Below are 27976 nucleotides of genomic sequence, written 5' to 3'. Positions count from 1 at the left end.
AAACTTGTCATATTGTAAATCCGGGGCGATGGGCGTATGTAAAAGTCCACTATCATGGAGCCATCTACCTCATTGTTCACCCCAGTCTGTGGTTCGAGTTTCGTGTACCCAGGCCTTTCCATCACCTCTAGTTCTTCGGCCACCAATCTACCATTCGGTTCTATGAAGTTAGAGGCGATAATGCATATGCCGTGGTCGCGCCGATCGGGGTCCGCGCCGGCAGTGTAGACGACACAGGAGCGTTCGTCCTTGTTAAGGTGCACTCGCAGTTCATCACGTTTAGCTGGGCCTTTTGCAAGCGAGTCCAGGTTGTCGTTCACCACAACGTCGCCTTTTGCCGTAATGTGGTACGTGTCTCCCAAACGCACACTCCCACTGCATGTGGACACTACAATGTCGGTCGGCAATGAGGTGAGGTCACACCCGAGTGAACATGGGTAGGCTTCCGATTTACAGAGGTCGAGGTGGATTCCAAGCTCCACGCGTCCCTTGACGTTAATGTCATCTATAGGAGTATTGCAACCCGTACCTCTCGGGCATACTTTAACGAGGAACACATCACCATCGTATGTCTTGACAGGTACCGCGACCTTCGTGCCCATGGTTTCAGAACAATAGCAGCACTCACACAAGTCAGCAGCTGTTATATTCTTCATCGGCAACACGGCTGTGGGTCGGCGAGAACCGTGTTGTGGGTCGGCGAGGACCGTGCTGTGGGTCGGCGAGGACCAGATTTGCTGTGTGTGTGTGTGTGTGTGTGTGTGTGTGTGTGTGTGTGTGTGTGTGTGTGTGTAACATTGGCATTTGTTTACTCAGATCCAAGGCAGGCCAAATGTCTGTGATACAACCTACACGCAAAGGACACACATTCACAATATACGGGTACACACGTCTGTTTTATTTCCAAGTGTTTCAGACTTTACAGCGTTTGCAGACCCAGTATCCATCATCCCTGCATTTGGCACAGGTGAATTTCTGACATGTTCTCTTGCACCTGCATGACACAATGGAAGATCTGTGCTGAGAGTCGAGGAAGGTGTGAATGTGTGTCTTTTATATGTACAGGTCAGTCGATGTGTGGCATATAGATACGGCAGGCATTTCTGAAAGTTTTAACACAGAGGTTTGGCCTGCCTTGGATCTGAGCAACTCCGAGTGAGCAAATGTAAATGTGCCAGGCCTCAAGGATAATGGGTGGTTTGCACAACAAAAAACCGGAGGAGAAACAAGCTGACGACCTGTGAAAATCTCAGCATGGGTGATTAACACTTCGGGACTTGCACCAGAAAATAAAAAAGCCAGTAATTCTAGGGGGTGTTGGGTTTAGGGAAGTTACGCAAATTTGCGCAGGTTAGTAAACCTAGTGTTGAAGCAGACCGTGTAATTGATTGTGATTTTTTTCTCGAATATACACACAGGAGACCGCTTCGTCCAGTTCACACCAGTTTACACCAGTTCAAGCACAGGATTCCGCTTCACTTCCGTTCAACACACAGGTAAGAGTGTTACCTTTCCCACGTTGTCAATCCGTAATGCAGCCAACACGTCTCTCCAGTTGTAATAGAATGTAGGTTTGAAGCAGCACGCCGTGCCTTTAAAGCACACTGTGTAATTGTGATATTCTCCAATGTCGACTTGTGGTATTCCAAGGTCAGGTGACAACTTTATGTTGAAATAGTACACGGGTCCAGCTGGCGGTGGCTCTAGGTACAGTGATTCTGAGCTCAGCATGCGTGACACAGAGCTAGACTGGTTGAACAGCAAACACAATATGCAAGCCGTAGGGCTTGCTCCATATGTGTTCGCGGTGTCGTTGTCACACCTCGCGACGTCGGCGTACGCTTGAGGTGATATCAACGCTCTCAGCGGCCGGCGTTTGCCGTCGGCTGCGCTGACCAGCATGCCTTTGCAGTTATGTGCGTTTGAACAAAATGGCAAACGTTGATCGTTTAACATTTGCAGTAACAGGTCTCTATTGTACGTGTGTCGAACGAGGGCTCTACCCGGTATAGCTCTCTCTGCGAGAGACGCCATCAGGGGCTTGGGGTTCTTAGCCAGCAGTTCCATTATGGTCAGCACCGGAGTGCAGCTTGTGCACAGAGCCGATCCCTGAGTGGAATCACACGCACACGGCTCGGACGCGGCGTGCGTGTCATGAAACAATACTTTGATGTCAGATGGAGAAATGTGTCTGCTTTGCGACACTTTGCGCAGTACACGATGTCTGATCTCCTGTCTATAACGGTCCACTTTGCTCACGTCGCAAACGCGCCGTGTGTCATCCGCCGGGCAGTCCGCCGCAGATCTCGTCTTTGGCCACAACGTGCACATTTCACGACGCTTGCCGCGTGTAGTCTCTCGTGAACATTTGACACAAGGCTCGCCCGCGCTACGCCCGGCCGAGCATCCGGCACAGAGCCAAAGACAGCACACTTTTTCCACAGCATCCTGAAAGGTCGAGCATATCCCGCACACAAAGCGCGACATGACCTCACACGACGTGAAGTGCGGCTGACTTAAGTACCATGTAGGATTGCCTCCTAAACACATGCTGCAAACTCTCACGTTGCAGGGACACCGAAGCTTGACGCCTGCTCTGTGTCTGTCTTTGCTGCTTTTCACCAAGGTCACCCGACACACTAGGCACTTCGAGTCATTGCTGTTGTGTTTTTTGTGTCCGGGTTTACCCAGTCGGCCGCTCCGCGTGTCTTTGTAGCTCGTCGTAGATACGCGCCTGTACAGGTTCGTAGCTTTGCACACAGACCTGACCAGAGCGTCTTTGCGTTTCGTCTCGCAATCTCTCAGCAGCTCTTCTGGAACCCGAGTCGCGGACAACGAAGCGTTTTCGATGGCGAACCGAGGGCTTTGCTGTGCTCTATTCAAAGCACTGTCGCTGGAGCCCATGCCTGTGATAGATGACATGGTCTACGTCCCCGGGGCAGAAGGCTTCCGTCTGACTGAAATGATGTCGGCGGCCCCGTGTTCAGATCACAGGTTCAACTTTGCTCACAGCGTACACGTACTGCTGCAGCGGACCTCCGGTTCGGCAAAGGTACGCTGTCCTTGTGATCAGCGTACAGACGGCAAAGCCGGTGATATAGTGCGACGAGTCGATCACGTGAGACACGACCGGGTCTCCGCGAGAGCAGCAGCATATCGAGCGCGATCCGGAGGCAGGCCGCTGTGGGCCTTCGAGATGAGCCAAGTCGTCACAGCGTACAGATGGATATTGAACCATCGCAGCACGGACTACACCAAGTGTTGCGACGCTGTGGTTGTGTATCAGATACAGAGATCCAAGTGGCTGCCTCCGGGGCTTTACGTGTACAGAAGAAGGCCTACGCACTTTGGCTGCACAGTGGACAGACCCGTAGCTGTGATTGAACAATTCAACCTTAACCGAACAGCCGTCGACCCCGAGCTGCCGAACGCCATAACGATTGACATGTTCCCGGGCTGCGATAACTACAGCGCCATGTACATTGTGACGCGCAAACAGAGTAGGCTCACGCCCGAGTACGGCAATAGGATATTCGGAGAGGCCGCAGCGTTGGGTATCGTGGAGTCGGTGCATCCACCCGGATACATGTCAGCCTCCGAGCGTTACGAAGTGGCCATCAGGACAGAGAGGATGTATGTGTTAGACCTACGGTGGAAGGCGTTCGACACCAGAACGAGATGCGTCCACGCCATACCCAGGATCAAAGGCATGAAAGCCATCTTATGGTCTAACCACAACGGCGATGTACAGAACACAGAATGCAAAGTGTTGAGTTGGCTCTTTGGCCACTCCAACGAATTGCCCTCGGACGTGCAGATGGTAGACTACACTGCCGAAACTCTCGGAGTCCGGTATATACTAGTGGACATGGACACATTCACCGGCGTTTTACCGCAGCCTCCTCGCGCCGGCATGTCGTTTTTCACACACACACATTTCACCGGCGATTTAGCCACAGCTACGGCCGCAATCGGCCACGTTACGGGCCCTAGAAGCAGGATGGGCTCGCCTTGTCAAGGTAAACCGCTCGACGTCTGGTACACGTTACCCTCAATGGGTTCGTGCCATCCAACGCCTTACACTTGTGGCGATAGATACGCAGACGTGAACATAACAGATGAGATGAAGGCAGACTTGATCGAATGGACACTCAAAACAGACGCCGCTGACTGTCAAGGCCTTGCCGTTCAGCACACACTGTATTACCACTGGGAGACCGCTCAGTACAAGATGATGTTGTGTCACACTGTACCAGACGCAGACACTTCGCTTAACATGTTCAGGCTTTGATCGTCGTATTGTGCGATACTCTAAGCTGTCTCCTTCGTTTGGAAATTTGTGTGTGTGTGTGTATGTGTGTGTGTGTGTGTGTGAATAAATTGCCACTGCTGGGGCTACCATCAGACAAAGACTGAGGTAGTACACCATCAGGCAAAGACTGGGGTAGCACTATACACTATTTATAAAGCACACTATCATCTAGTCCATACTGTTTCATGCTTTGTATTTCAGGACAGTGTCATGGCTCAACAGGATTATGGTGTTACAGAGTGGAAGCGCATTGCCAAAGCGCTGCATTCTGGAGCCTTGCACAACGACGTGACTTTCGAAACGACCCAAGACGCTCTCAACCATCTGTACTATTACCAGGAGTCATACATCGCCGCGGTCAGCGGCCATGACCATGGACAGTATCGTGATTTCTGCTACATTCATAAAGACAAACCGTGTCGCACTCATCAATGTCAACTTAAATTGAGTGTGTTTTTTCCCGGGGTAGCCACTGACAATCGATGCGCATTGTGCAATGGCGTGACAATGGCCCCGACCGCCGACGGAACCGTCGCCTACGGGATCGAGAACAGAAGACCGTGGTGTGAGATGTCGGATTTGGAACAGTTGTCTCTGAAACACTTGGAACACTTAGCTGTGTACCACACGCCATATTTTGTGATGTTGTTTCTGGGGTCAGTGAAGAACAAACGACACGTGTTACACAGCGATCAGGCGAGCAGGCAGGAACTGGTGCTTGTCATCTACAGCAAGTACGGGCACGGAGAGACGCCATTGACCTTTCACGATAGACAGAATAAGGATATCACTTTCCTAAAGCTGTGGTGGAGATACACGAACCGACAAAGCTCTAAGGTACTGAATCTCAAGATCCCTTATTATCTTGAAATGCCCAACACCACAACCCACGGCACGTGGAACCCTGTACACGACAAATTTGCAGATAGAACACCGGAGCCCCTCTACTCGTTTGTCAAGAGTGCGTGCATATGCCGCGACGTGTGGTGCGAGGACGACGCGTACAACGCTCCGCTATGTTCGTCTCCGACATTACAAAGCGTCGCACGTGCAAACGACAACTCTGTCGTGTATTCGCTACAGACACCCGTGCCTAAGCTTCACATCAATACAGTCTTGGACGCCACTGTGACAACGTACAACACCAGAGATTGGGAGTCCTTAGGTATGTCGCTGCCGTGTTGCAAACCGCTCGCCCCCAGGCTGGACTCGCTGGTGTTGGAGGAGTCTGTGGACTGCACCGTGCTGTCGCTGCGTGCAATTGTATCACTACACGAGATCTGGATTCCTCTCGAGTCGTGGCTGTCGCCGGAACACTGTAACGACAATCCCATTCTACCCGTGACCAGGCACAGGGTTGCCGCGGGCGTGTTGGGCTGCTTCAGAGATATCTACGAGAAAAACACAGTGCCTCCCAGGCAACTGTATGCTACCCACCGAGACTTGATCAAGACGTTGCTAGTGAACACGCGCACGTGGGACGTCGTGTCTCTATTACCCTATGTCTGTATGAATAAGATGTACAGGGCAGTAAACAGTGCGGCGGACGAGACGAGCCTGAAGAAGGCCTGTTGTGGGATAATGGTGCAGATATTGCTACCCCTCACCGGTGATGTCGAGAGTGCAGTGGACAGTTGGTGGAGTAGTGACGCGTCGGACAGTGCCGATACTATCGAGTCGCAGTTCTTACTCTTGTGCAAAGAAGGCTTCCGTGATCTGAGCACTTGGGACGCGTTACAACCCGAATCGTTTGGCGTCCGATGCATGTCGATAGTGGACGGCGGCTATGTCTGGCTGGGCGACAGCGTGACGGACGACAGCGTTATGAGAGATCGGCTGTCGGAGATCGGCCTGACCGAACCTGTCCGCGTCACCGTCATCGAGATACCACCGAAGCAAACCGTGCCATCTGAAGGATCTCTCACCGCGCCGATCCACAGGCCTGGCACAAGAGTGCTAGAATGTTTCAGAGGACTGGCAAGTGCACTCACAGTGAATGCTATGTGTGTGTCTATGCCCAACGACATGATAATACGCCGACATGAATTCCGTCGTAGCCAAGCTAGTAATAATGCCTACCACGGACCCGGTAAGAGGCCCTTGGCTCCTGACAGCGGCAGCGATCCGCAGGACAACGGCAGCGCTCGACCTAAAATGTCTTATGTTGAAACGCACACCGATGAGCCCATCATCATAGAGCTAATGAACTTTCCCCATAACAACGACACCCACAACATCACATTTCCAAGTATAGGGGACAACGTTGTCCCGAGCGAGCCATGCCATTCCATCAGCTTTTCATTCGACAGCCGCTTGTTCGACACTGGGACCTCGCTGGCGGACGTCGATGATTTAAACGCTGGATATCCGCTGATGGCACACATCGAGGATCTCGATACTATAGACGCTTCCGCGCTGATGCTGCACAACGCCACAAATCATTCCTACGACATCGTTGCTCCAATGCTGAACATGGAGGTAGACGGCGAGGAGGTAGACGGCGAGGAGGTAGACAGCGAGGAGGTAGACGGCGAGGAGGTAGACCCCTACGATGTAACCTCTTTTGATGTCAACACCATGATCTCGAGCTTGTTTCCCAATGTAGCGGCCGACAAAATGCATGTTAGAAATGGCGAAGACTGTGACATATTGGCTTTGAGTAACACAGACAAACGCAAGAAGCAAACGGTGGCGCCACAGTGTGAGCAGATGGGTGGTTGCGATGACACGCCAGCGGGTCCGAGTCATGGAGACGACCAGCCAACCCAGGCCGTACATGACGTCCGACTCGAGAGCCCTGTGAGCGGTGACAGTGCACGGCGCGCCCAAAGAAATCCACTGCCGACAGACGACGCATCGGCGATCGAACTACCTGACAGTGTCCTGTACCCAAGCGAATACACATCGGACGAGCCAGAAGTACTGCGTGCTACAACCGAAGCCGATCTGAGGTTCTTAGATAAAGTGCCAAAATGGAGGTCTAACGGAGTGCAGTACAGTCACCTGAACGATGCACGCTACGGGACGACGCACTCGCCCTACTTCACAATGGCTTTCACGACAGCCTTCGAGATCCAGAAACACAAAGGCTATGCCACTAAGCTAATGCTAAGGAAAACCCCCGACACGCCTCAAACCAACCCCACCGTGGGCTTAGAGAAAGTCGTTTGCACGCACGGTTGCGATGCCAACGCTCAGCAGGCGTCCGATGTTTACAGAACAGCTGTCGAGGATATCAACTCGAACTACATTATGGGCATATACGTATGTTCTAGACTGACGAGAAAATTTACCCGTCCGAAGGAATTCACCTACACACGATCGGATATACCATCGGTGACAATAAACTGCAAGACGGGCGCTAGGGTATACTACGCAGTAGATCTATCGAAGCCACCCGAGCGGGGGTTTCGCTACGTGTGTCTACACGTCAACGAATTCCCGATCGGCATGAGAATAGATTCCATTCTCGACATCAAGAGCACAGAAGCCTTGTACTTGGGCCACGTACTGACTACACAGAACGTGGCCGGGCTTTTGATCCACAGGATTTTCTCCGAAGACGCAGAGTTATTGGAGACTGTACTGGACATGCACACGCGGTTGCAGATACACCCGTTTGTGGCAAGGACATTCGCCTTGCACCTCATGAAGATGCCCTTCACGGACACAGGCGTCACCGGGGCCTTTGTCGGGGAGCATGTGGGCGAATGGAATTTAGGGAGTCCAGACGGATTGGCAAATATGACCGACAGCCAAAAGTGTACGCTGGCGTACCACGTCACCACTTGTCTTATCAAAGCACAAATCCTCACAATGAGTATACTCGGGTTTCCCCTGTTGAGACTACACCCTGGTAGGATATGGAGAGACGGCGCGCGCTTCAAAGTGGATTTGCTGGCATGTCTGCTCGATCACATCACGTCCAAACTGATTTCGCAGGTCTGCGTGCGCAAGAACGCGAAAGAGGACTTTGACAGTCCCATTGCGCCAGTGCCGGGTGGTGTGCGTGCCATCACCGACACGCTCAGAACGTTAGACCTCGACCGATTTGTACCTCAGTGGGAAAACCTGCCCGACGATTACGAAAACGACGTTCCCGATGGCGACATAGAGGTTTTCTATAGTATGTATGAGCAGTTAACACAGCAAGACGTGCGGGACGTGCACATATTGTCTCTCCTGGGTGAATGCGAAACATATCAGCCTTTCACTGTACCGACGGCAAACTGCCGGTCTGCACCGTTTGCGCCGTTTCATGTGCAAATACACAATCAGTACGTCAAGTGGAACAAGGTCATAATAGTCGAACCGGTACAGGCAGCGGACGCTCTGCCACTGCCTACGTTGATCCCACAACGTTCATCGAAAAATAAACAACATTCTTCTTTGACCACACGGCGTCGTTCTTCGACCACAACGAGGATTCCTGCACGTGAGCCCAACGAAACCGCTCCTGCTCAAAGACAGCTTCCTGCGCCAAGACCATCCAAAAGCAGAGCCCCCCGCAGGTCAATTTCTACACCGACCCCAGCCGTGTCACAAGCACGAGCATCCCGCCAGAGAGCAGATGCCGTGTCGCTACCACGAACACCACCTTCCCTCGAAACAGAGCAACCTCCCCAACCCGCATCGCCCGTCCCTGACACTGAGCGCAATCATAGCTACGTGCACGCATTGAACTGCGGTGTTGACTATATGAACACACGTCACAGTGTTTATTACGACTGATTTGTCTCCCTGTTCACTTTGACCAGTACATGTATATATGAATGCCAATTTATGTGCGTGCACGCCTGTGTGTTTGCTTTAATGCTTTAATGAGTGCCTCACAGTGTTTATTACGACTGATTTGTCTCCCTGTTCACTTTGACCAGTACATGTATATATGAATGCCAATTTATGCGCGTGCACGCCTGTGTGTTTGCTTTAATGCTTTAATGAGTGCCACAACTAGTCCCTGCTGCACTGGGTTTCATTTGCTATATATATATATATATCCACAAGTGATTTTTATTCTTGTCAATGTGAAAATGAACATGTTCATCTCTGTACATAGGGCAAGGGTTCTTTATTATACACACACAGATTACATTTGCTGTATGTCTACGAGTGCTTGGTTTTTTTTTTTATTGTACATTCAAGGACCGCTCAGGGCATTGTTGCCCTAATAATAGGTTGAAAATGATTATTGTCAATGTGGAAATAAACATGTTCATCGCTGTACAGAGGGTATGAGTTCTTTGTTATGAACAGAGAGTTTTTCCCGTGGGCTAATAAGATGAAATGTACTTCTTCCACCGAAAGCCATCTCTCCGGTGTCATAAGCAGAGTGTGCAAAGCGTTTTCACCGTCGACTTTATTGTCATTAAGGTACACTGTAAATTCTCGGTTCTGCGCTCTTTGCGCAAAGATATGAGCCGCCGTTTTTCGTACCAATATATCTCGTGCCTCGAATGAACATTCTAGCCCCAGGTCCAATAACACCGAAGCGGTGTGAAATCCACAGTACCCGTCGCTTTTCACCGGTTTCACTGCAATGTCATTCAAGCGAAGATATTCCTTCAAGGTGTCACCCACGGGTATCGATCCCCGTGGTGTAGGTTGATCGCTGATGACACACCAACCGCGCTGGGTCAAATGCAACGCACCGTGGGGCCGGTTTACATAGTGCGGATTGAACACGTTGTATTCGCTTCCGTGCGCGATCACTTGGATGTTCAGCCCAAACATACCTCCGACTATAGCCGTTATAGGGACAAACTCACGCTCTCTGTCGCAGATTTCACGCAGTTGCACAATATCGTTGCACACCGAAAGCGTACTGTGTTGACTTGGGAGTCTTTTCACTATCAAATGTACCATAACTGCGAGCGTTTCTGGTGTCCTGGGCTCGCTAGTAGCATGGGACCGTTTAGTCGTGAGCACCCATAACGCTTGTATCAACCATGGATAAATGTTGTCGGCGTTCACGTCGTGGTGGTCCTTGGACCCCCGTACACTGTATGATGTCCGACCTATGTTTGTCATGCAGGGATTGTTTATCACGGGATCGTCATTTACTGTGTACTCCTCTTTGTTCGCAGGGGCCAGCTTCGCCAAGAACGCGTCCTCCTCGTCAAACCCCAGATTCTCGACGCTGTCGACCACAAGTCCCTTGCATACACAGTGTTGTCTTGGTACGACGCCCTGGGACACACTAAGGTTAGCTACACCCATTGTCAACATGTCCACCTCGACGTCAACATCGTGTTGACGTGTAGTCTCCTCACCGGTGGTTGTATTTGAATTTGTCGTCTCGTCGATCGGCTTGTCCGGTGTCGACACGAGACCCTCGTCGACTGATTCTGCAACATCCGTGAAAGTAGTGTCACCGTCCTCCAGTGTGCCACGGAGCGATTCTTCTGTGTCACCGTGGTCCGTACTACTACTGTACACGAATAGCGAATCGCACCACAAATCAAAGTCTCGGACGGTGCCGTCCACCAGCGACGTCGCCACGGGTCTAATTGTGTCTGCGCTCAGTTTGCCCTTAATGCTGCTGTGAAGACCGTACGCTATGTTACCCAGGTACTCGAACTTAGGCCCCGTAGTAGCATCGGCCTCGCGTCGACTGGCTCGACCGTGATGTTCGGCGAACCAACGGTCTCTGCTTTCTATAGCCATCTTCACGGTTGCCGGTAGCAGGGCCGTGCGACGTACGTAAGGCAGCTGTGTCAGCATCTCGGGCACGTAAAGCTGCACCAGTCTGAGGCGGGTGTGTTCGGCGAGCATGTCCCGAAACACCAAGCGCGTGGCCTTTGACATTTCCCCGCTCCTGTACTCCACGACTGAGTCGGCCGCGTCGGAAATGTCAAACGTGCGACACAGGCACTTGTCGGCGTCGGACCCCGACTGTAACAACTTGCTCCGTAACGTCGGGTGAGCGTATATAGCCGATAGATACACCATGAGATACCAAGCCGCGAAATATAACAGTCCTCCCGAAGTAACGCAGACCAAGTCGCACGCAAGAGCCGAGGCGACGGCCTGGCTAGACCGAGACAGCGCCGTGACCCCGCACGCGGCAAAGCTCAGCGCTAAAGTCGAGCTCAAGAGGCGATCGCACGAGCTATCGCCTCGACCTGCAAAGCAGGGCACGAGTCCGCGGTGAAGCGCTTCGACGATCGCCCCTCTGTCGCTCTCCGTCATCACCCCCAACGACACGAGATTCCCCAGTGGACCTAAGAAGTAAACGTCGTAGTGTTTGCGATCCACGTGCCAACACGGGCCTGCTGTCATGGGCAGGAACCGTTGCAGCGTGCGTTCGGGTAGGCCTCTCCAGCCCCTGGCCAACAGTTCAAGTAAGTACGCCGGGCTCGGGGCGACCGGAATGGCCAGCGCTCTAAATAACTGGTAACAAGCCCTGGTGGAATTCACAAACACGGGCCACAACTCCGTCGTGTAGCATTTTCTCCCAGGCGGCTCGAACGTCAGTTGATCTATCGCGTTTTCCGCGACTCTGGGGAAACACAACAGAATGGCTAAAGTCACGTCCTCCGGGTCTTGCGCTCTGGCTTCCATGGCAATCGGAGCCACGTCCATCACATCCACTGCAGTGGATATGTCGGCGTATAACTCTTTCGTTACCTTATCTGTGCGACGCGACAGCTTCTCGCCAGTGGAGTATCTAGCGTTTGCGCGTATTTTACTCTCGAGCTCGTGGTCGGGTTCGTATGCTTGACTGGACGACGGCGGCGGCGGCGGCGGCGGCAGCGGCGATTCGTCGGACATCTCGCGTGCTCTTGTAGATACGTGGTCATTTGCGAACATAACCACCAGGGCCTCTGCGTCCTGTTGCTCTCGAGGCTTGTACACATGGTATCCCACGGAATGCGCCACCGTAGCCAGGGCCCAGTTTTTTAAGTTTTCATCATCGGACCCGGGGCACTCTCCAAAGTTTATGCCGTACAGAATCCAACATAATTCTATCACGGCTTCGTTTCGCACAAGCCAATCGCCTTCCCCAGACGCTTCTACGGCGGCACACTCTATTAGAAACGCACAGGAGGCCAGAAGACGAGCTCTGCACAGTCGACACTTTACCTTCGCTATAGCAACCTCTGCTACGCGGACAGCATGCACAGCGGACCAAGGCGTGTAACCCGACAGTCTCATTGAGCGGAGCACGAGGCGTGTGATCGCCGTGTGCTCGTTGCCGCACGCGTCTCCACAATCACGCAGATGCGTGAACATCGGGCATCCTCTGGCGTCTTTGGCAACGCATTTGTAGTCGTAGAATTCTTGCGCCCAACCTAACTTGAGATCGTTGTTAGTGTCCAGTGTGTCCTTGCGTTCCTTCACCCAGCTCGATCGCAAGATCACATGCAGCACGGGAGCCAGCATGGCATCGCATGCGAACGCACCGAACAAATCCACGGCCCAGGATAAATTGTCAGTGTCCGCCAAGTAGTCGCGAATCAAGCCTAGCAATCCGTCGTCGTTCTTCTGCTCTATCACCATTCTGTTAAGCTCGGGCAGAGCGATGCATGCCAAATACGCGCCCCGTAGCCGTAGAATCGAACGCAAGCATTCCTCGGGCGATGACAACCAGGTGCCGTTGGGTGGTATGTCTTGTAGATGTATGTCCCCTTTCAATTCAACCACAGTGCTGTCCGCCACGTACCACACGGCCGTGGTGGATGACTTCGCCACTGCCTCACCAGAAGCGTGCTCGCTGATCCCCGCATCTACGTAGGGTACCATGGCTCCGGCTGTGGCTTGGTCCAACGACACGCATATCGCCCCACCTTTCCATTCGTAAAACCCTTGTCGTATCGGTTCTTTGCATACTTCACAATCCACATCATCATCATCATCCTCCTTTGGCCCTTTAGGTATATCCAACACCAAGTAGTCACACTGACTGTCCATGATATCGTTGCCTTAAACAATCACATATACTACAACAGAGGGGTTATTAGTACATGTCGGTAACGTGATCTCCAGTACCGCTCGCACTTCCACTCACAGGGCGCGTTTCCACTGCGGCATTTCGGTCAGTGGAATTGAACGCAACCCTGAGTTTTCACCAATTTGCGTATCTGACACACAAGCAAATGTCTCTCGTGTAACAGCGTCTTGGCAGAGAGCGATCCCACACCAACTAACGTGTCTAGTACAGCGAGGTCGCTCCGAACGTCCAAGTACAGGTCAGACATGTGAGAATCCGAGGCGCATTGTTTCGCATCCAGGTCCAGTCTCTGTCGCATGTCTTCCAGCAGTACTTCGAGATCCTCTTTGTGAACACCCTGGTCCCGGGGAACGCGTGTCAATTTGAGGTTCAGAGCGTTCAGTTTCTCAGCGCAGTAATCAGCCACAGAGCGCGGCGCCAGGCGCTTCGACCTGTCGATTATGCGGCGTATGTACGCTCTGGCTTCACACCAGGGTTCTCCGTGTTCAACACCGGGTCTTCCCTCGGTGTAATTCAACAGTTCCATCACCGTGATGTCTTTGGACACCTTCGCGCACATTTCGCGCCAAACTTGTATGTATCGCACATACAGATCAGCGTATCTGTCTAATATCAACCTGAGCGCATCTGCGTCGTTGTAGCAGATGTTCAGGGCATCGTGTACCGCGGCGATGTCAGCCGTCGTAGACTCGCCGTAGGACTTTGGCGAGCAGGCAGCTCTCGTCGCGGATAAGCGTACCATTTCTCGAACTAGGTTATTGCGACCTAAGGCCGCCTGCACCATGTAGTACAGACGCTCATCGCTACAGTCTACTTTGAGCTCGGGGTATCTCTCCAAGACTTTCTTGAAACCCGCCATGAGTTCTGAAACGGTTTTCGTGTAGTTGTCTAACGTCCTCCTGTACTTTTCAGCCGATGATTTGCAGTGAGCATCGTAGGCCTTACACCGGTGGCACGCTACTTCGTCGTTTGACTTGCGCTCTCTGTGGTAGCTAGAGGTGTTATGTAAATCGGCTGGTGGCCACTTAGCAGGCTGCCACGCGATCTCAACGTCCCGATCCACACTTTTGTCCGGCTGATGATGATGCAGTTCGGATGGCGAGATGGTCATGGTTACGTCGCTGTCGCTGTCATCAAAATTGAGAAACGGTCCGCTTGCGTTTGGCTGCCCGTGTGATTCAGCTGAACTCATATCATCATCGTCATCATAATCATAATCACAATCATCACCAACATCAACATCATGAGCAGACCCTTGGTTGCTAAATGTCATAGACTCTTCGCATTCCGGCGATTGTCCGTCTGTTATTGACACTGCAGTTTCCTCAACCGCCAATTTGTATTTATGAAACACAGCATCAATTGCACTAGACAGCAAGGGTCGCAGCGACCCGGAGTAGTCGAAATCAGCATGTCGCTTCCAAAGAGAAGCGGAGACGCCAGGTTCGGTCATGATGGTAGCGATAACCTGCCGGAGGACAGGAAACACAACTCTGTGATCATTCACAACGGCAGACCCCACAAACGGCCGCCTCGTATGCATGATAAATACATAACGTATGTGTACACGTGCCTAAAGCGAGGCAAGCTACAGCTTGTCGACAAAGAGTTGTCACATTTGTTTGGACCAAATAACACCGTGTACCCTAAGCTAGATCCCATCTGGATGGCGAGGTTTCTAACTAGATGCAAAATATTTTACGATGACTATGTCAGCAAACACATACGCTCGTCTAGCTCCGTGCTCTCTAGCGACGGATTGCTGCTGTACGAAGCGAGAACGGCCCGCAGCACCCACACCGTGGCGGATGACCGCGGGCGCATTGTGCGACTTCACAACTTTGCAGATCCTTACGAAACCAGAGAATTATCGTGTGAAGAATGCGCTCGTTTTGAGGAGAGCACAGTCCTGTTTGACAATGCGGCGTTTGTGAAGCGTGCCGATCGAGCGGTTTTGTCTCTGGTCCTATGTGACGGCTCGCATCGGTCCCTTCACGAGCCGTCTGTCGGTATCTCGTGGGATGCGTATTTCACAGTGAAGGAAAAAGACATACGTGGATTGGAAATGGATTCTGAGTTCGTGTACACCGCAGACGGCGTGTGTCTGTATATGATGGTGGCCTCGTGGAACACGTCGGTGTGTTTGGTGTTTGACAGCTCTTGTCGAACCGATACAATTCGGACACTGTGCGCTTTGGCCCTAGGCGATCCGGAGCTCGGGAGCGCTTTCACGCTGCGGTGCAACATACCAGAAGGAGTACGAGATTTGGACCTGAGAAGCATACAACCGTTGCGGGCTGCCGACAACACCCTAGTTAAGCCAAACATAGGGCACGTCGATCAATGTCGGCGTGGGGATGCGTCGAGTGTACAGAGAGGCCTTATGTGTTTAGAGGAAATGGTCAGGGTGCCGGCGGGATTCTCGATCGTAGCCGAAAACGAGCTAGTTGTAGTGTTGAGACACATACTACGAGACGCTGTCATCGTCGTGCCCAAGGACACTTGTTTGGAAACGAACCGGACCGCAGACTGCCCTGATTCTGTCGTACCCGAGGGTTGTGTAACGGAATGGTTTTCGTGCAATTACTCTTCGTTTGTGATACACAGAGGAGTCACGGGCGTGCCTCCGCTTGCTATATCCACTGCGCAGATGAGCGGTGACGCTCCCACGTGTACCAACGGCACATCGGCTAAAGTGGCAACGCTACGCGTGTTCCCAGCTACACCTTCCAATCGTGTAGCACCAACAACACGCCGTGGGTTTCGCGGTTATGCGTTTGACCACGCGGTGTGCCTGTTGCCAGGCTCTATGTCAATTGTAACCCAGAAACGATTGGAGATTCCCAGTTGCATTGCTATCATGTATTCAATTCTTGCGTTCAGAGGCCTGACTCTGAACGACAACACAGAGTTGTCAAACACTCCGACTGGTCTTCTCTTTGCCTGGAATGTAGAGTTAGACGAAGCTAAAGTTATCACGGCGACTTATCTGTCGTTATCCGACTCGTTTGTCCTGCCTACCGACAGTACGTTTGAACTAAGGGTGGAATCGCACGGGAGCTTGATGAAACTACGCAAGATGCTATCCGCTAACCCCAGGCCTTTGGTTTCGACCGTGAGACTGCATGTGCCGGGTACCGAAAGACCAATGGCACCTGACATAGAGCAAGGTTTGCTCGACGCACAAGAAGCACTGTACTTTGAAGGCAAAGAAAACGGAGACGCTACTACTACTACTACTACTACTACTACTACTACTACTACTGCTGCCACTGCTGCTGCTGCCGCTGCTGCTGCTATAACGGCCGAACACGCTCAGGGGGCAACGGATCGCGATGAGGACAGAGCGTCGGATCGCGTTCTGCCTTTGACAACAACAAAGCTGAGATTTGGATCGCACATGATTCCGACGGGACACTGTGTGTTATTTGGCCATGGTGTTGATGACAGCAAGTGCTTTGCACGTGTGACCGTTGGTGTACGCACATTGGGTCTTTTGAACGTAAAGATATTGAGAGCGTGTGGGGTGTTTCACAAGAAGCACGGGAGCGGGAGAGCTGTGCTCCACATACCTCGGACAAAGGGGGTCGTTCCAAGACCCAAATGGCTGGGTGAAGACACGGTGTTAAGCGACGACCTGTGTGTGATCGAACTCAACGGGAGTCGCGCCGACGGCCTACCGGCTCCGTTGATGGAGCAAACGGGTTTCTTCTTTCAACTAAATTATTCCCCGTCATCCCCGTACGAGCGGGCGCAACAGACCGCATCGGAATGCCCGGAGGTGACGATGTCCAGGATCGAACAAGCTATATGCAGCGACACCGCCAGAGGCTACGAGGAACAAAGACTCGTACGCCTATTCAAGACTGCGCACGCGAAATACGAACAATGTCTATTTGACGTAGAGACGGAAGAATGCGACGATCCGTCGGCGTGTCGACGAGAGACGATGTCATGGATCGTGGCGGCTAAGAGACGAAAACCTCCAGGGGTGCGCGAGGAGAAAGCCGTCATAGGAGACGGTGAGTTTTTCCCTTTGATCCACGTCGCCGTGGACTCGGACCGCGACAGGATCGAGGAAGAGGAGCTGCTATCGTCTCCTCTAGCCGAATACAAACTCCACCTGTCCCGTAAGTCCCAACCGGGACGGTACGCGATGGCCCGAGCCGACAGATCCGTGGGCGAGTGCGGTTGCGCGTACGAGGCCTGTTTGGACGAGGCCGTGTTACTCGGACACTGCGTCAGGGTGACCGAAACGGCGGGCGCTAAAAGGAACTTCGACGTCAGTGCGTGTTTGACGTGTTTCTACAGATCGGTGCATCCCTGCGTGCCCGACATGAAAGTAGGGGACATCGTGCTCGATTACGAATTCGTGGTGCACGGTAGAGGCCGGCTTCATCCAGTGTATGCGCTTCTTAGTCATTTGGCTCAGAGTTGCAGGGTCAACTGCCTTCCCTCGTATAGACTGATAATCCTGAGTAGGCACAGGGGGGCGTCGGTATGGACCAGGGGCACGGACGAGACAAACTCTCGCATGTTGCGAGCCAACACGGTGGGCGCTTTCCTATGCGCCCAAGATCACAGATTGGCCACGCTACTCGCGAGATGTTGCAACCCGACGCCTTTGCTCTGCTCGGAATTCTACAACGGCTGCGGCCTATTGCCTCGCGGGGACGAAGAAGAGCTGCTTCGGGCAGCGTATTCCAGAACCCTAGGACCGGTGTTTGAATTTGAACAGGTCGACGCTTTCCCGGGGAAAGTCACCACTAGCTTGGGCGCGTGGCGTTTTCTGCGACTGACGACGAAATCCTCAGATGTCAAGCGGTTCCCGGGTATAACTGTTGTGGACGGCCACACCGTGGCGTTCGCCTCGGAGTCGCCGTTGTTCTACCTCAAAGGCGAGGGTCCTTTGGTGCAACACTTGGAATCGGTCGCGGTGATAGTGGACAGTAGCTCGCAGTACAGGACGGACGTACTGAGAAACGAGACACCCGACTGGCCAGATCCTACTGTCATACAAGACCCCATAAGACGTAGGCCTAAACACGCCGTCCTCGACGAGATGTTCATGCGGAACGGTTACAGGGACCCGTTGGAGGTATCTAGTGTGGAGCGAAGAGCGTGGTCTTCGCTCGTATGCGCGCAATGGACTTTTGTCAAGCGCCGCGACCGCGGCGGTGTGGAACGCGACTGGGAAAACGAGTATCCTGTATCTCAGAGCCTAGTCAGCGTAGGACCTAAGGACTCAGGTGTTGCTGCTATCAGATGGCTATGCGGAGCGCCACCTGAGCGTTTTTGCAACGGAGTGGCAGCGTTGCAATCCGAGGGCAGCGCGCTGGATCGCATCGAGTTACATTCCGAGATGGCTCGGCTCAAAGACCCGCTCGTGTGGCGAGGCTTCGACATCTTGTGTTCGCGCGTGATGGCCTGTCCTGCCGAAAAGCTGTGGTCCACGGGTCTCTGTACAGTATCGAACCACGCGCTGGATGCGTTCGACGAAAGATCCACGGTTCCCGCGGCGCACCTCGTAACGATAGTACACTCGAACGAATGGTACGCCCGTCCTTTGGGCACCGGCGACACGGCCGTCGAGTCTAGCCTTCTGTTTTCTGACGCGCAGGTTTGTTCAGCCGCGGAATTCGTTCACGCTTTGGCTCGTGTGATGCTTTCCGGGACCGTGCACGAAGAACTGGAGATTAGGTGCTTTCGCCAGGGAGTTTACGCGTACATTCAACGCTCTGTGGCTTGGTTCGCCAGAGCCGCGGGGCCGTTTAGGTCCCGTAACGTGACCGTGTTTACACCAGAAGCCGAGCGTGGCACCAAGCCGTGGACGCATACCCTCCCCGCGGGGGTGGATGTTTTGAAGTCCAGCAGAAGCAGTTACATCGTATCTTGTACGTCTCAGTGCGCCGAGAGATCAGACGTGAAAGCGATGCTCGCTAACGGTGTGGCAACCGAGAGGGTGAACAGCTTCGGTAACCTAGTGTTGCACGCGGATCGCAAAAGCGTACAGCTCTCACGGCAACAGAGAGAAGCCGGACTGCATGTAGCTGTCGAGACTCTCTACTGTGACAACGCATCGCACGGCGCCGAAACCGGCGACGACTTGGACCGAGTGTACATTTACTGCGATCGTTCACTGAAGCGTTTTTGTGAATTCCACAATGTGCCTAAGGGGATACGGGGACCTGAACTGTGGGCCAGACCTATACCCTGGTCTAAGACCAACCCGTCGGCTTTTTGTTTCAAAGTATCTCAGTTGAAATACAGATGGGAGTCTGGGCTCGATGAGCCCACGCAGGTTCCCGTTCGCGACGCCGGCGCTGTCCATTCTCAGTACGAGACGCAAATACACAGGTGGCAACGGTGCGCCTCGGACGGCATGCTCGTCCCCAAAAAAGCTAGGTTTTGGTATTCGGTAGATCACAAAAGATCTTTCGCGAGAACGACTGAGCGCTCTTCGGTCAGCGAAGGCGAATCGTGTGAAAGCGAGGACTCCGACGGTCGCCCTCGGGCAGACCCGAGACCCGAGGACTCGGATTCGGTGACGTTGGGCTGCGAGTGGTACGACGAGGCTGCAGCTGGTGTGCTGGTACTCAATTCTCACATTGCCATTGAGTTTACATACGCTACCCCTGCCACCGAGGGACACGTGTTCTTCGACCCCGTCCACAATAAGGATTACGCGGGAGTAGTGCAGTTGCAGGAGGACGGGAAGTTGATCAAGTTCTACAAGCCGTACAACTACAGATCTCTCACCTGCGACTTGTACACCATTCTGATGTACGGATGCGGGCTAACGCCGGTGTTTGCGAAGGAGAGTGGGATCGCGCACTCGGATGCCGCGGCTGACAATGTGCTGAATCTAGCCCTGTGCGCCGTGGCGGTATCCCATCACATAACACCAATGGCCCGCACCCCGTCCAGAACCGTCACAGTTGTTACACCGGGAGGTCGCGAGCAAGCCCTAGCAATCGCCAGAGACATTAACCGTGTCGTCGTGGTGACAACGCCTCGTATTAAGCGAAGGGGAATAATAATTGCGGCGTACTCCTTCAAGCGGCTACCCGAAACGCTAGAGACTGAATTCAGAAACGTGGCTCTCCCTAGGGCTATAACGGCAAGGTTCAGCAACTGTCCGTGCCCCACGGATTTCCTATGCCGTGTCGGCGTGTCTCTGTACAGCAAACTGATGCAACATTGGCCGCATCTCGCCAAACGAGGTGACGTGAAACACCCTACGAGTTCGCGAGACCCGAGATGGATGGGCCTGAGTTTGTGTCTCGCCGAGTGGGAGAGGAAACTGTCGATAGCGGACAAGTTGGCTCCGGGGGCGATAGAGTGTGCGCTTCGAACGCTCCGTCGACCACGCTAGAGCTTTACGACATGGCCTGTCGAGGCAGAATAACGGGAACGATCGACCCCAGGCTGATAGATTTCACCTCGTCCTACAGCGAACCCAAGTCCTCCGCGCGTACTCCGGAGCAACCGACGGATAAACAAGTCGGCGAGTACACGCTGTGGCTTACGATCCAAGCGCTAGAGAGATCTCACTTCATGCTGTCGAATCAAGCTCAACCGATCACGTTGTCGGCGGCCGTGGACGTCTACAGAGCTTTACTGCGGGACTTTGTGACTTGCTCTATAGAGGAGACCGTGGCAACGCTGGACCTGTTACAGGGCTTTTTCATAATAATGCTACGGTATCCGTTCATGCCAGAACTGTCGGTGGACACCAAAGAGTGCCCCGAGTGCTATTTTGAAACCGAGATCACGATGGACTCGTGGGAGCAAGTCAGGAGGCAGATTTCCTGTTGTCACTTCACGCTCAGACACGAACACATACCTTACGCGCGGGACGAGGCGCGACAAGCGAACGTGAATTTTCACATCGACGGAAACGGCGAAATGTGCCGCCTGGGACCTCGTAGAACCATGTTCATAAATCAGGGAGCCGACGAGACGAATGAGGGCGAGCGCGTCGCGAACCCGGGCAAGTTCGTCGAGCAGATAGCGATGCTTAAGAGACGAGACGAAACGATTAAACAGAAGACGATGGGCAAAGAAATATTCCATCAGCTTTGCTTGCACACTCGAACTCTCCGGGAACTCGAGACGCCTCGGTATCTGAGCGCCTATCCCATCGCGTCGCTGTACAGGTTTTACGGCTCGCTGAACAGAAGCAGACAGAGAGCGCAGCTGCTCTCGGACCACTACGCACTGACACCCGTGGACAGGACCGCGGTGTCCGTGAAAACGGAGGACCTCCGCATGAATCTAAAGTCCATCTCGACGACCGGCAACAACGACAAGCTACTGTCGTACGTGTGCATGGCGATGATAGGACCCCTGCGTAGATACAACCCCAGGTACGGATGCGTGGCCGACAGAGTCGTGCTATTCAAACACCTGACGGCGTCCGGCTTTCCCGTGGAAAGCGCCTCGATGCTGGTGAAGAACGTGCTATCGGTGAAGCGCTCGCTCATGGTCGAGTCGACCCTGGACGCGGCCCTGGAGTTGCAATTGCGAAAAACGCTAAATCCTACAAACTATAACAGAAAGGTGTCGGCTCTGATCTGGTTATTCTCGCACATCGCGGCGTATTGCACGCTTCGTCAGCTGGACCATGGACACGTGCGCATGGGGGACTCGCCCGACGAGATGGACGCCGACGGAATCTACGTGTTCGACCAAGACCACGTCGGGATTAGAGTGTCCGGCGGAACGCCGGCCGCAGCAGCAGGCGATCGACGCTCAGTGCCCTGGGCCTCGGCCTACATGCCCTTCTCACGCATTCTGGAACTGCTTGCGTTGCGGGATTGCGCTAAAGAAAGACTTTGTTGACAAGATATCGATGTCAGAACCCGAACATTGTTACGATACACTCGTTCAATGCGGCTACATGCCTCTGACCGTTTTGGTGAACATGAGATGGAAACGAGACGTGTTGGAGAAACACAACGCGGCGCTGGCGGAAGACCACGCCGTTCACATCGAAGACCTTAGGCGCGAGTACGAAGAATCGAGACAGTCGAGACGGAGGCGCAAACCTTCGACCGAGCGAATGAAAAACACCGTGAAGTGGAAAAGGCCGGTGTCGGCTGCCAAAACGCCTAGAAGACGGCCAAAGAAGAGGACGGGCCGATGCGGCCCGTGAGCCCCACGGATTTTGCCGTTGTGCATACCACCCCAATATGTGTACATACTGTGTGCATGTCTAAGGGTGGAATTGTTGTTTGTTGTACTGTATAACATGTATATGAACATGTATATGAATCTAATGGTGATGACAATAAAGACAACAAAGAAAGTAAAAGACACCAGTCTGTGTTCATGACACGATGCTTTATTTTTTTTTGGGTTTTTTTTGCTCACTCGCTCACACATCGGGTAAACATCATAACGTAACATGACATTACATAACATACGGCGTAAACTCTAACACGGCGTGTGTAGGTCGAGCATCCGACGCGTAACTGTCACTTTCTGTCCAACTCGCTCGCCCTCGTCCTCGTAGTATCCTCCGTAACACGGGCCTTTTCGTTTTCTCGACGAGAGCCTTTTGGTTTGCCGCTCGGTAGCACGGTCGGAGACGGATCCTTTCTCCGCGGTCTCCTCCGTGTGCTGTGAGCGTGGGTCGTTGCATTGTCCGCCATCTGCGAGGTCTCTGTCGTCCATCTCTTGCTGTAATACTGCGTTTGAAATGTACGTATCCAAGATCGCGCTGACCGCGGTAGGTAGCCTCTTTCGCTTGTCCGGGTTCGTCAGATGCACTCTCTTGGCGAACGCCGCGTCGTTGGCGTGACGATGCACGTGCGTGGATAAAGTGGACCACTGATTGTGCTTAGTTGTAGTTTTGTCAAAGAACATGATCACCAGATTTCTGTTGTCGAACATAGTACCCAATACACGATGCTTTAAATACGGGAAAAGGCAGAGGGAGACCATGGCCACCATCGTGTAGAACCCGGTGCGACTTGCGTGCTTGTCATTGTATTTGCCGGCCAGTTTTCTCATGAACCGGTTGATTTTACCCTCTTTGCAATCGAAGAGAGTCGACACGGCCACGGCGTTGCCGAACGCCGCGTCGCGAATTACGCTCAGATGTTCCCTCGAGCACCTCAGCGGAAAGGCAGACCTAAATGCTACCTCTTTGGCAAGGGACAGGGTAATGGCCATCCAGGGCGAGCACAACACTCCGATAGAGGTGCTGGTTGACCCTCTATCGTAATGTACATGGCGGTACTCGTCGGAAAACTCCCGGGTCAATAGCGTGGCGAAAAGCGCCACCGTCACCGGCAACGAAGCCGTCAAAATCATCTGGTTCAGGTCCGTGTTACGAGGCGGCGCTGTGTTCTGTCCGGACGTGTACTCCAGGCCTCCGTATCCCAATTCCAGGCTGAGGTCCCTGGACGGCATGTGGTACGAGGCTCTGAATTCCACTTGCGGTTTGCGGAACACCAGCAGTTGTTCGACGGGGCACTCTGGCGGAGGCAACCTCTTACGTTTCGTCCAGTCCACCATGTCGCGCACCAAGGTACACCCCGGGCCGGAGCACACGTGTCTACTACAGTGATCGTGACACACGTGTCCTAGGGCCTCGCTGCTGCTGAACGTGCATGCGTTTTCGACGCAATAGCTCACCCACTGGGGATCGTCTATTAACCCCATAGGTAGGAGATTCGCACCCGGATCCCTCGATCCCATCGCCGTCTTCTGTGTGTCTGCCCTTCTTTTTCCTGTCCTTTTTTTTTCTCCTGTCTTGTGTCACGATTCCTCTGTGACCGTTGCATGCACGTTCGCCGCGATTGCGATGACGCGCAGTTGGTTCTGATCGCACTTTGTCCGTGTGTTTTTGTGCTTTCGTTACAGGCGAGTAGGGGCCAGAGCGCCGATCTGATCTTGGTAGACGAGGTGGGATTCGTCAGCTCCAAAGTGCTACTAGCCGTTCTCCCCAATATAGCGTTCAGGGGACGTAAACAAGTGCACATCACCAGTCACGTCAACAACACCCCTTGGTTGAATAAAGTAGCAGACATCCGAGGGGACGACGGGGAACCCGCCTATCACGTTGTATCGCAGAGCTTCAAATGTAAACACCACGCCAGGGACCCGGACTCCACCTGCGTTTGCATGGGAATCTACTGTCCACAGCACATTTCCGTAGACAGCCATCTGAAGCAACTGATGAACATAATTGTGCCTAGGGGCTTCGAGAGCGAGGTGACGGGTAGCAGCAGCACGTCCTCTTCGGACACCAAGAGCGACACGACTACTCCGTTCGAGGCTTGTATCATAAACAAGTTCCTATCCAGCAACTGCGTGGAGTTGGAACGCATGGTCCAGAGTAGCGTGGCCAGGGCCTACATATGCATGGACCCCACGTTCGGCGGAGGCTCCAAGTCCTGCGCCGGAGTGTGCTGCGCCGTGGAGCTAAGCGGCGGACAATTGGCGGTGAGTGCGGTCGTCTGCTGACAAGCCCGACACGAGCAGTTCGTCGAACACGTAGTCGTAATCCACCTTAGCCCGTTGTTGTTGTCGTCGTCGCGAGTCTCCCTGTGTGTCGCCCTGAGGCAAGTCGTCCGCGTGGAGGTCTAGCAGTGTACAAATGTAAGCGGTCACCCTGGCCTCCGATTGTAACGTCAGCGAGGTTTCGGTATCCGCAGTAGAGCACGACACCATGTCCATCACCTGAGCCCACGTTCCGCACGTACACTCTAAACCTGCCAATCTCATCATCCACCCCGTGATGGCGGTGGAAATGATTACGTGCAGATCGCGTCGCCCCCGCTCTCCCTGACTTTGTAACACAGCCATGTATCTCAGAGCACCGCCGCGGATGCCTTCTACGGACGCGAAAGACGCCAATGTCATATTGTCGTAACTGAGAAAATTACATTGGGCTATGCAAACGTGCACGAACCGCTTAGGCACTCTGTTGCCCAACGCCAGGGTTATAACGTCCGACAGCGTACAAGGCACGGTGGGCCTGACGAGCTCCGCGGCGTGACGGTGCTGCGCCTTGTACGTAGACGCCAATTTGTCGATCACTAGGATCCTGGCAGGGGAGTACGAGACCAGTTGAGCATACATGGTCTTAAGTTGTCCCAAGTCCATGTTAGAGTAGAACGTCATGTTGCGGCGGTAGGCGGTGAACACGATCATGAATTCGTAGTGCGATATCACATAGTCCCACGGAGCAGCGAGCAACTGGCGGATGTCTCTTCTGCACATCTCACACGTATCGCAAAACATTGTGTGTCCGCAATCTACTCAGACCGACAATGATGTGTGTGTGTCGATGTCCTTTTCTTTTTTTTTCTTTGCCCTTACAGGTGGTGGGCTTAGAGGAGTTGGAAATAGCGGACCTGGATCAAGTGACTCGCGTGTACTCGGCTCTGCTGTGCGCTCACGTCAGGCTATTGAAGGTGCTCATGCCCAGAGTCATGTGGAAGGAAGTTCCTGTGGTTATAGTATTCGAACAAAACACGTACGTCAACGCACTCGTGGACGTGAAGAACCTGATGGAACAATCGCTGTTGGGTTCGGGGTCTTTGATCAAATTCTACAGCAAATGGTCTCACGTCAACAACAAATACATGCTCGGGAAACACGTCAGCGCCAAGACCAAACTCGACATGGTGCTCAGCGCGGTCTCCGGCATATGCAAGGGTGCGCTTTGTTACTGCGACACCGTGATGTCTCTAGGCTGGGCCGTGCTTTCCGAGGCCACGAAGAAGACCAACGCTGTAGAAATGACTATGGGCTACACCAAGGGTGCCGGTTCCAGCAACCGAATGGGTTCGACTATGAACGTGGGCATGTACAAGCGATCTCGCAGGGGTGGCAATCTCCCCACAGCTATCACCTCGAGCGTGCTGGAGTCGCACGATGTGATATCGTTACCGGATCACAGGTTGACGGACAAAATGCACGCGGAGCAGGGCAAGTTGCTACTGGGTAAACTGAGAGAGGAAATGTCCATGGTCACCATAACAAAATCACAGAAGGGCTTGGATGTCGTGAGCACGGGCGGAAAAAGGTCCGTGGACGGTCAGTACACCAGAGACGACATGATTTCAGCTTTCCTTTTGTTGTGTCACACCAGAGAAGAGTTACAACAAGGGGGCGAAATGGTCCGTGTGCAGGGCGAAGTGTATTACAGGTGAACGATAGACTGTGTGAACCTTTTGTTGTTGTAGAGTATAGGAATCACACTGCCTAATTCATATGTCACATCGAAATAAAACGCTCCTTGAGCACATCGGTCGGTCTTGTTGTGTGGTTTGTTTGTTTTTTGTTTGTTTTTTTTTTGCTTGTGTGTCTGACTGTAGGTCGGGGATCCGAACTACCCCAACCCCGAACTACCTAGGTCGGGGTTGGGGAGGGGAGGGGGAGTATTTTATTAAGACTCATATATTCCGAACGGCAAAGACAGTAATAGGAGCCACAAGTATCACACGTTAACAATAACCTCGGTGAATCGACAGCGAACGATATGACAACGTTACGCCTTTCGTGTTTTTGCCGTGTTGCGATGTTACTGTGCGCCTTGTCCCTAGCTACGGCTCTCATTACAAGAGGTATGTAGTCACTTGCAATGTTTAAGTGCAATGGCCTGTATTGCACACTCTTGCCTTTGCTTTGCTTGAACGCTGTCCATTGCACGCCAAAAGTAAGGTTGTCACCTTTCGATCGTACCCCGCTGTGTGACTACTCAAATGTTTTTTCTTGCCATCAGATCCCAAACACGTAAGCGCGACGAGCGGACAAGATGTCGCTCTTCACTGTGAGGGTCTGAGGCGTACCAACGGCAACCTGATCGCATTGTGGACAAAGGAAGGACACGCCGATGACAGTTACGTGTTTCACGTTTGGAATAAGCGTTTAAGGGAGACCAATCAACACGCAGACTTCCACGGCAGAGTGCGGCTGATGGACCCATCCATGAACAACGGAAACGTTTCTGTGATTGTAAGGAACGTCAGTGTGGCTGACACAGGGTTGTACTCGTGTATGGTTCTGACAGGTGAACTCAGAGACCCCACAGAGCTTGAATGCCTTGTCACCCTCACAGTCACAGAACACGGCGAGTCCGCAATGGATGAAGAGCTCACGATCTCAACAGAGATCCCGCTCCATTTCGACCCCACGACCGAAGGACACGGCGAGTCCACAATGCACGGAGAGCTCACGGTCTCAACAGAGATCCCGCGTCATGTCATGCCCACAACAGCAGCACACGGCGTGTCCGCAATGCACGGAGAGCTCACGGTCTCAACAGAGATCCCGCGCAATTTCGACCCCACGACCGAAGGACACGGCGAGTCCACAATGCACGGAGAGCTCACGGTCTCAACAGAGATCCCGCGCCATTTCGACCCCACGACCGAAGGACACGGCGAGTCCACAATGCACGGAGAGCTCACGGTCTCAACAGAGATCCCGCGCCATTTCGACCCCACGACCGAAGGACACGGCGAGTCCACAATGCACGGAGAACGCACAGAGATCCCGCGTCATGTCATCCCCACAACCGCAGGACACAGCGAGTCCGCAATGCACGGAGATGGTGCATATTCGCGTTCTACGCTATCCACACGAGGCTCCGTTGTGATAGCCTCCCTGAGCATGTTGGCGTTCATCCTGGCGGTCTAATGTTTTTTTGCAAATGTAACATAATATAGGCTTGCTACAGGAGCAGCTTGCTT

At 53.1% G+C, this 27976-nt stretch overlaps 2 protein-coding genes across 2 annotated transcripts in view; one reads left to right on the top strand and one right to left on the bottom strand.

The window, feature by feature from the left end:
* The window catches only part of LOC309704681 (uncharacterized protein), a 235740-nt gene that overhangs the window by 23954 nt on the left and 183810 nt on the right, over nt 1–27976 (bottom strand). The window lies entirely within an intron of this gene.
* LOC309705601 (uncharacterized protein) lies at nt 29–27923 on the top strand (the record flags this gene model as incomplete). Its single annotated transcript, XM_082531514.1, has 7 exons — nt 29–34; nt 132–347; nt 1419–1496; nt 24138–24719; nt 25601–26430; nt 26600–26637; nt 27007–27923. 7 exons carry the CDS (start codon nt 29–31, stop codon nt 27921–27923), a joined length of 2667 nt encoding a protein of 888 aa, XP_082387640.1.

This window comes from Aulonocara stuartgranti, assembly GCF_965226115.1.
Source record: "Aulonocara stuartgranti genome assembly, chromosome: 4".
Lineage (NCBI taxonomy): Eukaryota > Metazoa > Chordata > Actinopteri > Cichliformes > Cichlidae > Aulonocara > Aulonocara stuartgranti.
This window is presented reverse-complemented; position numbering and strand designations above follow the sequence as displayed.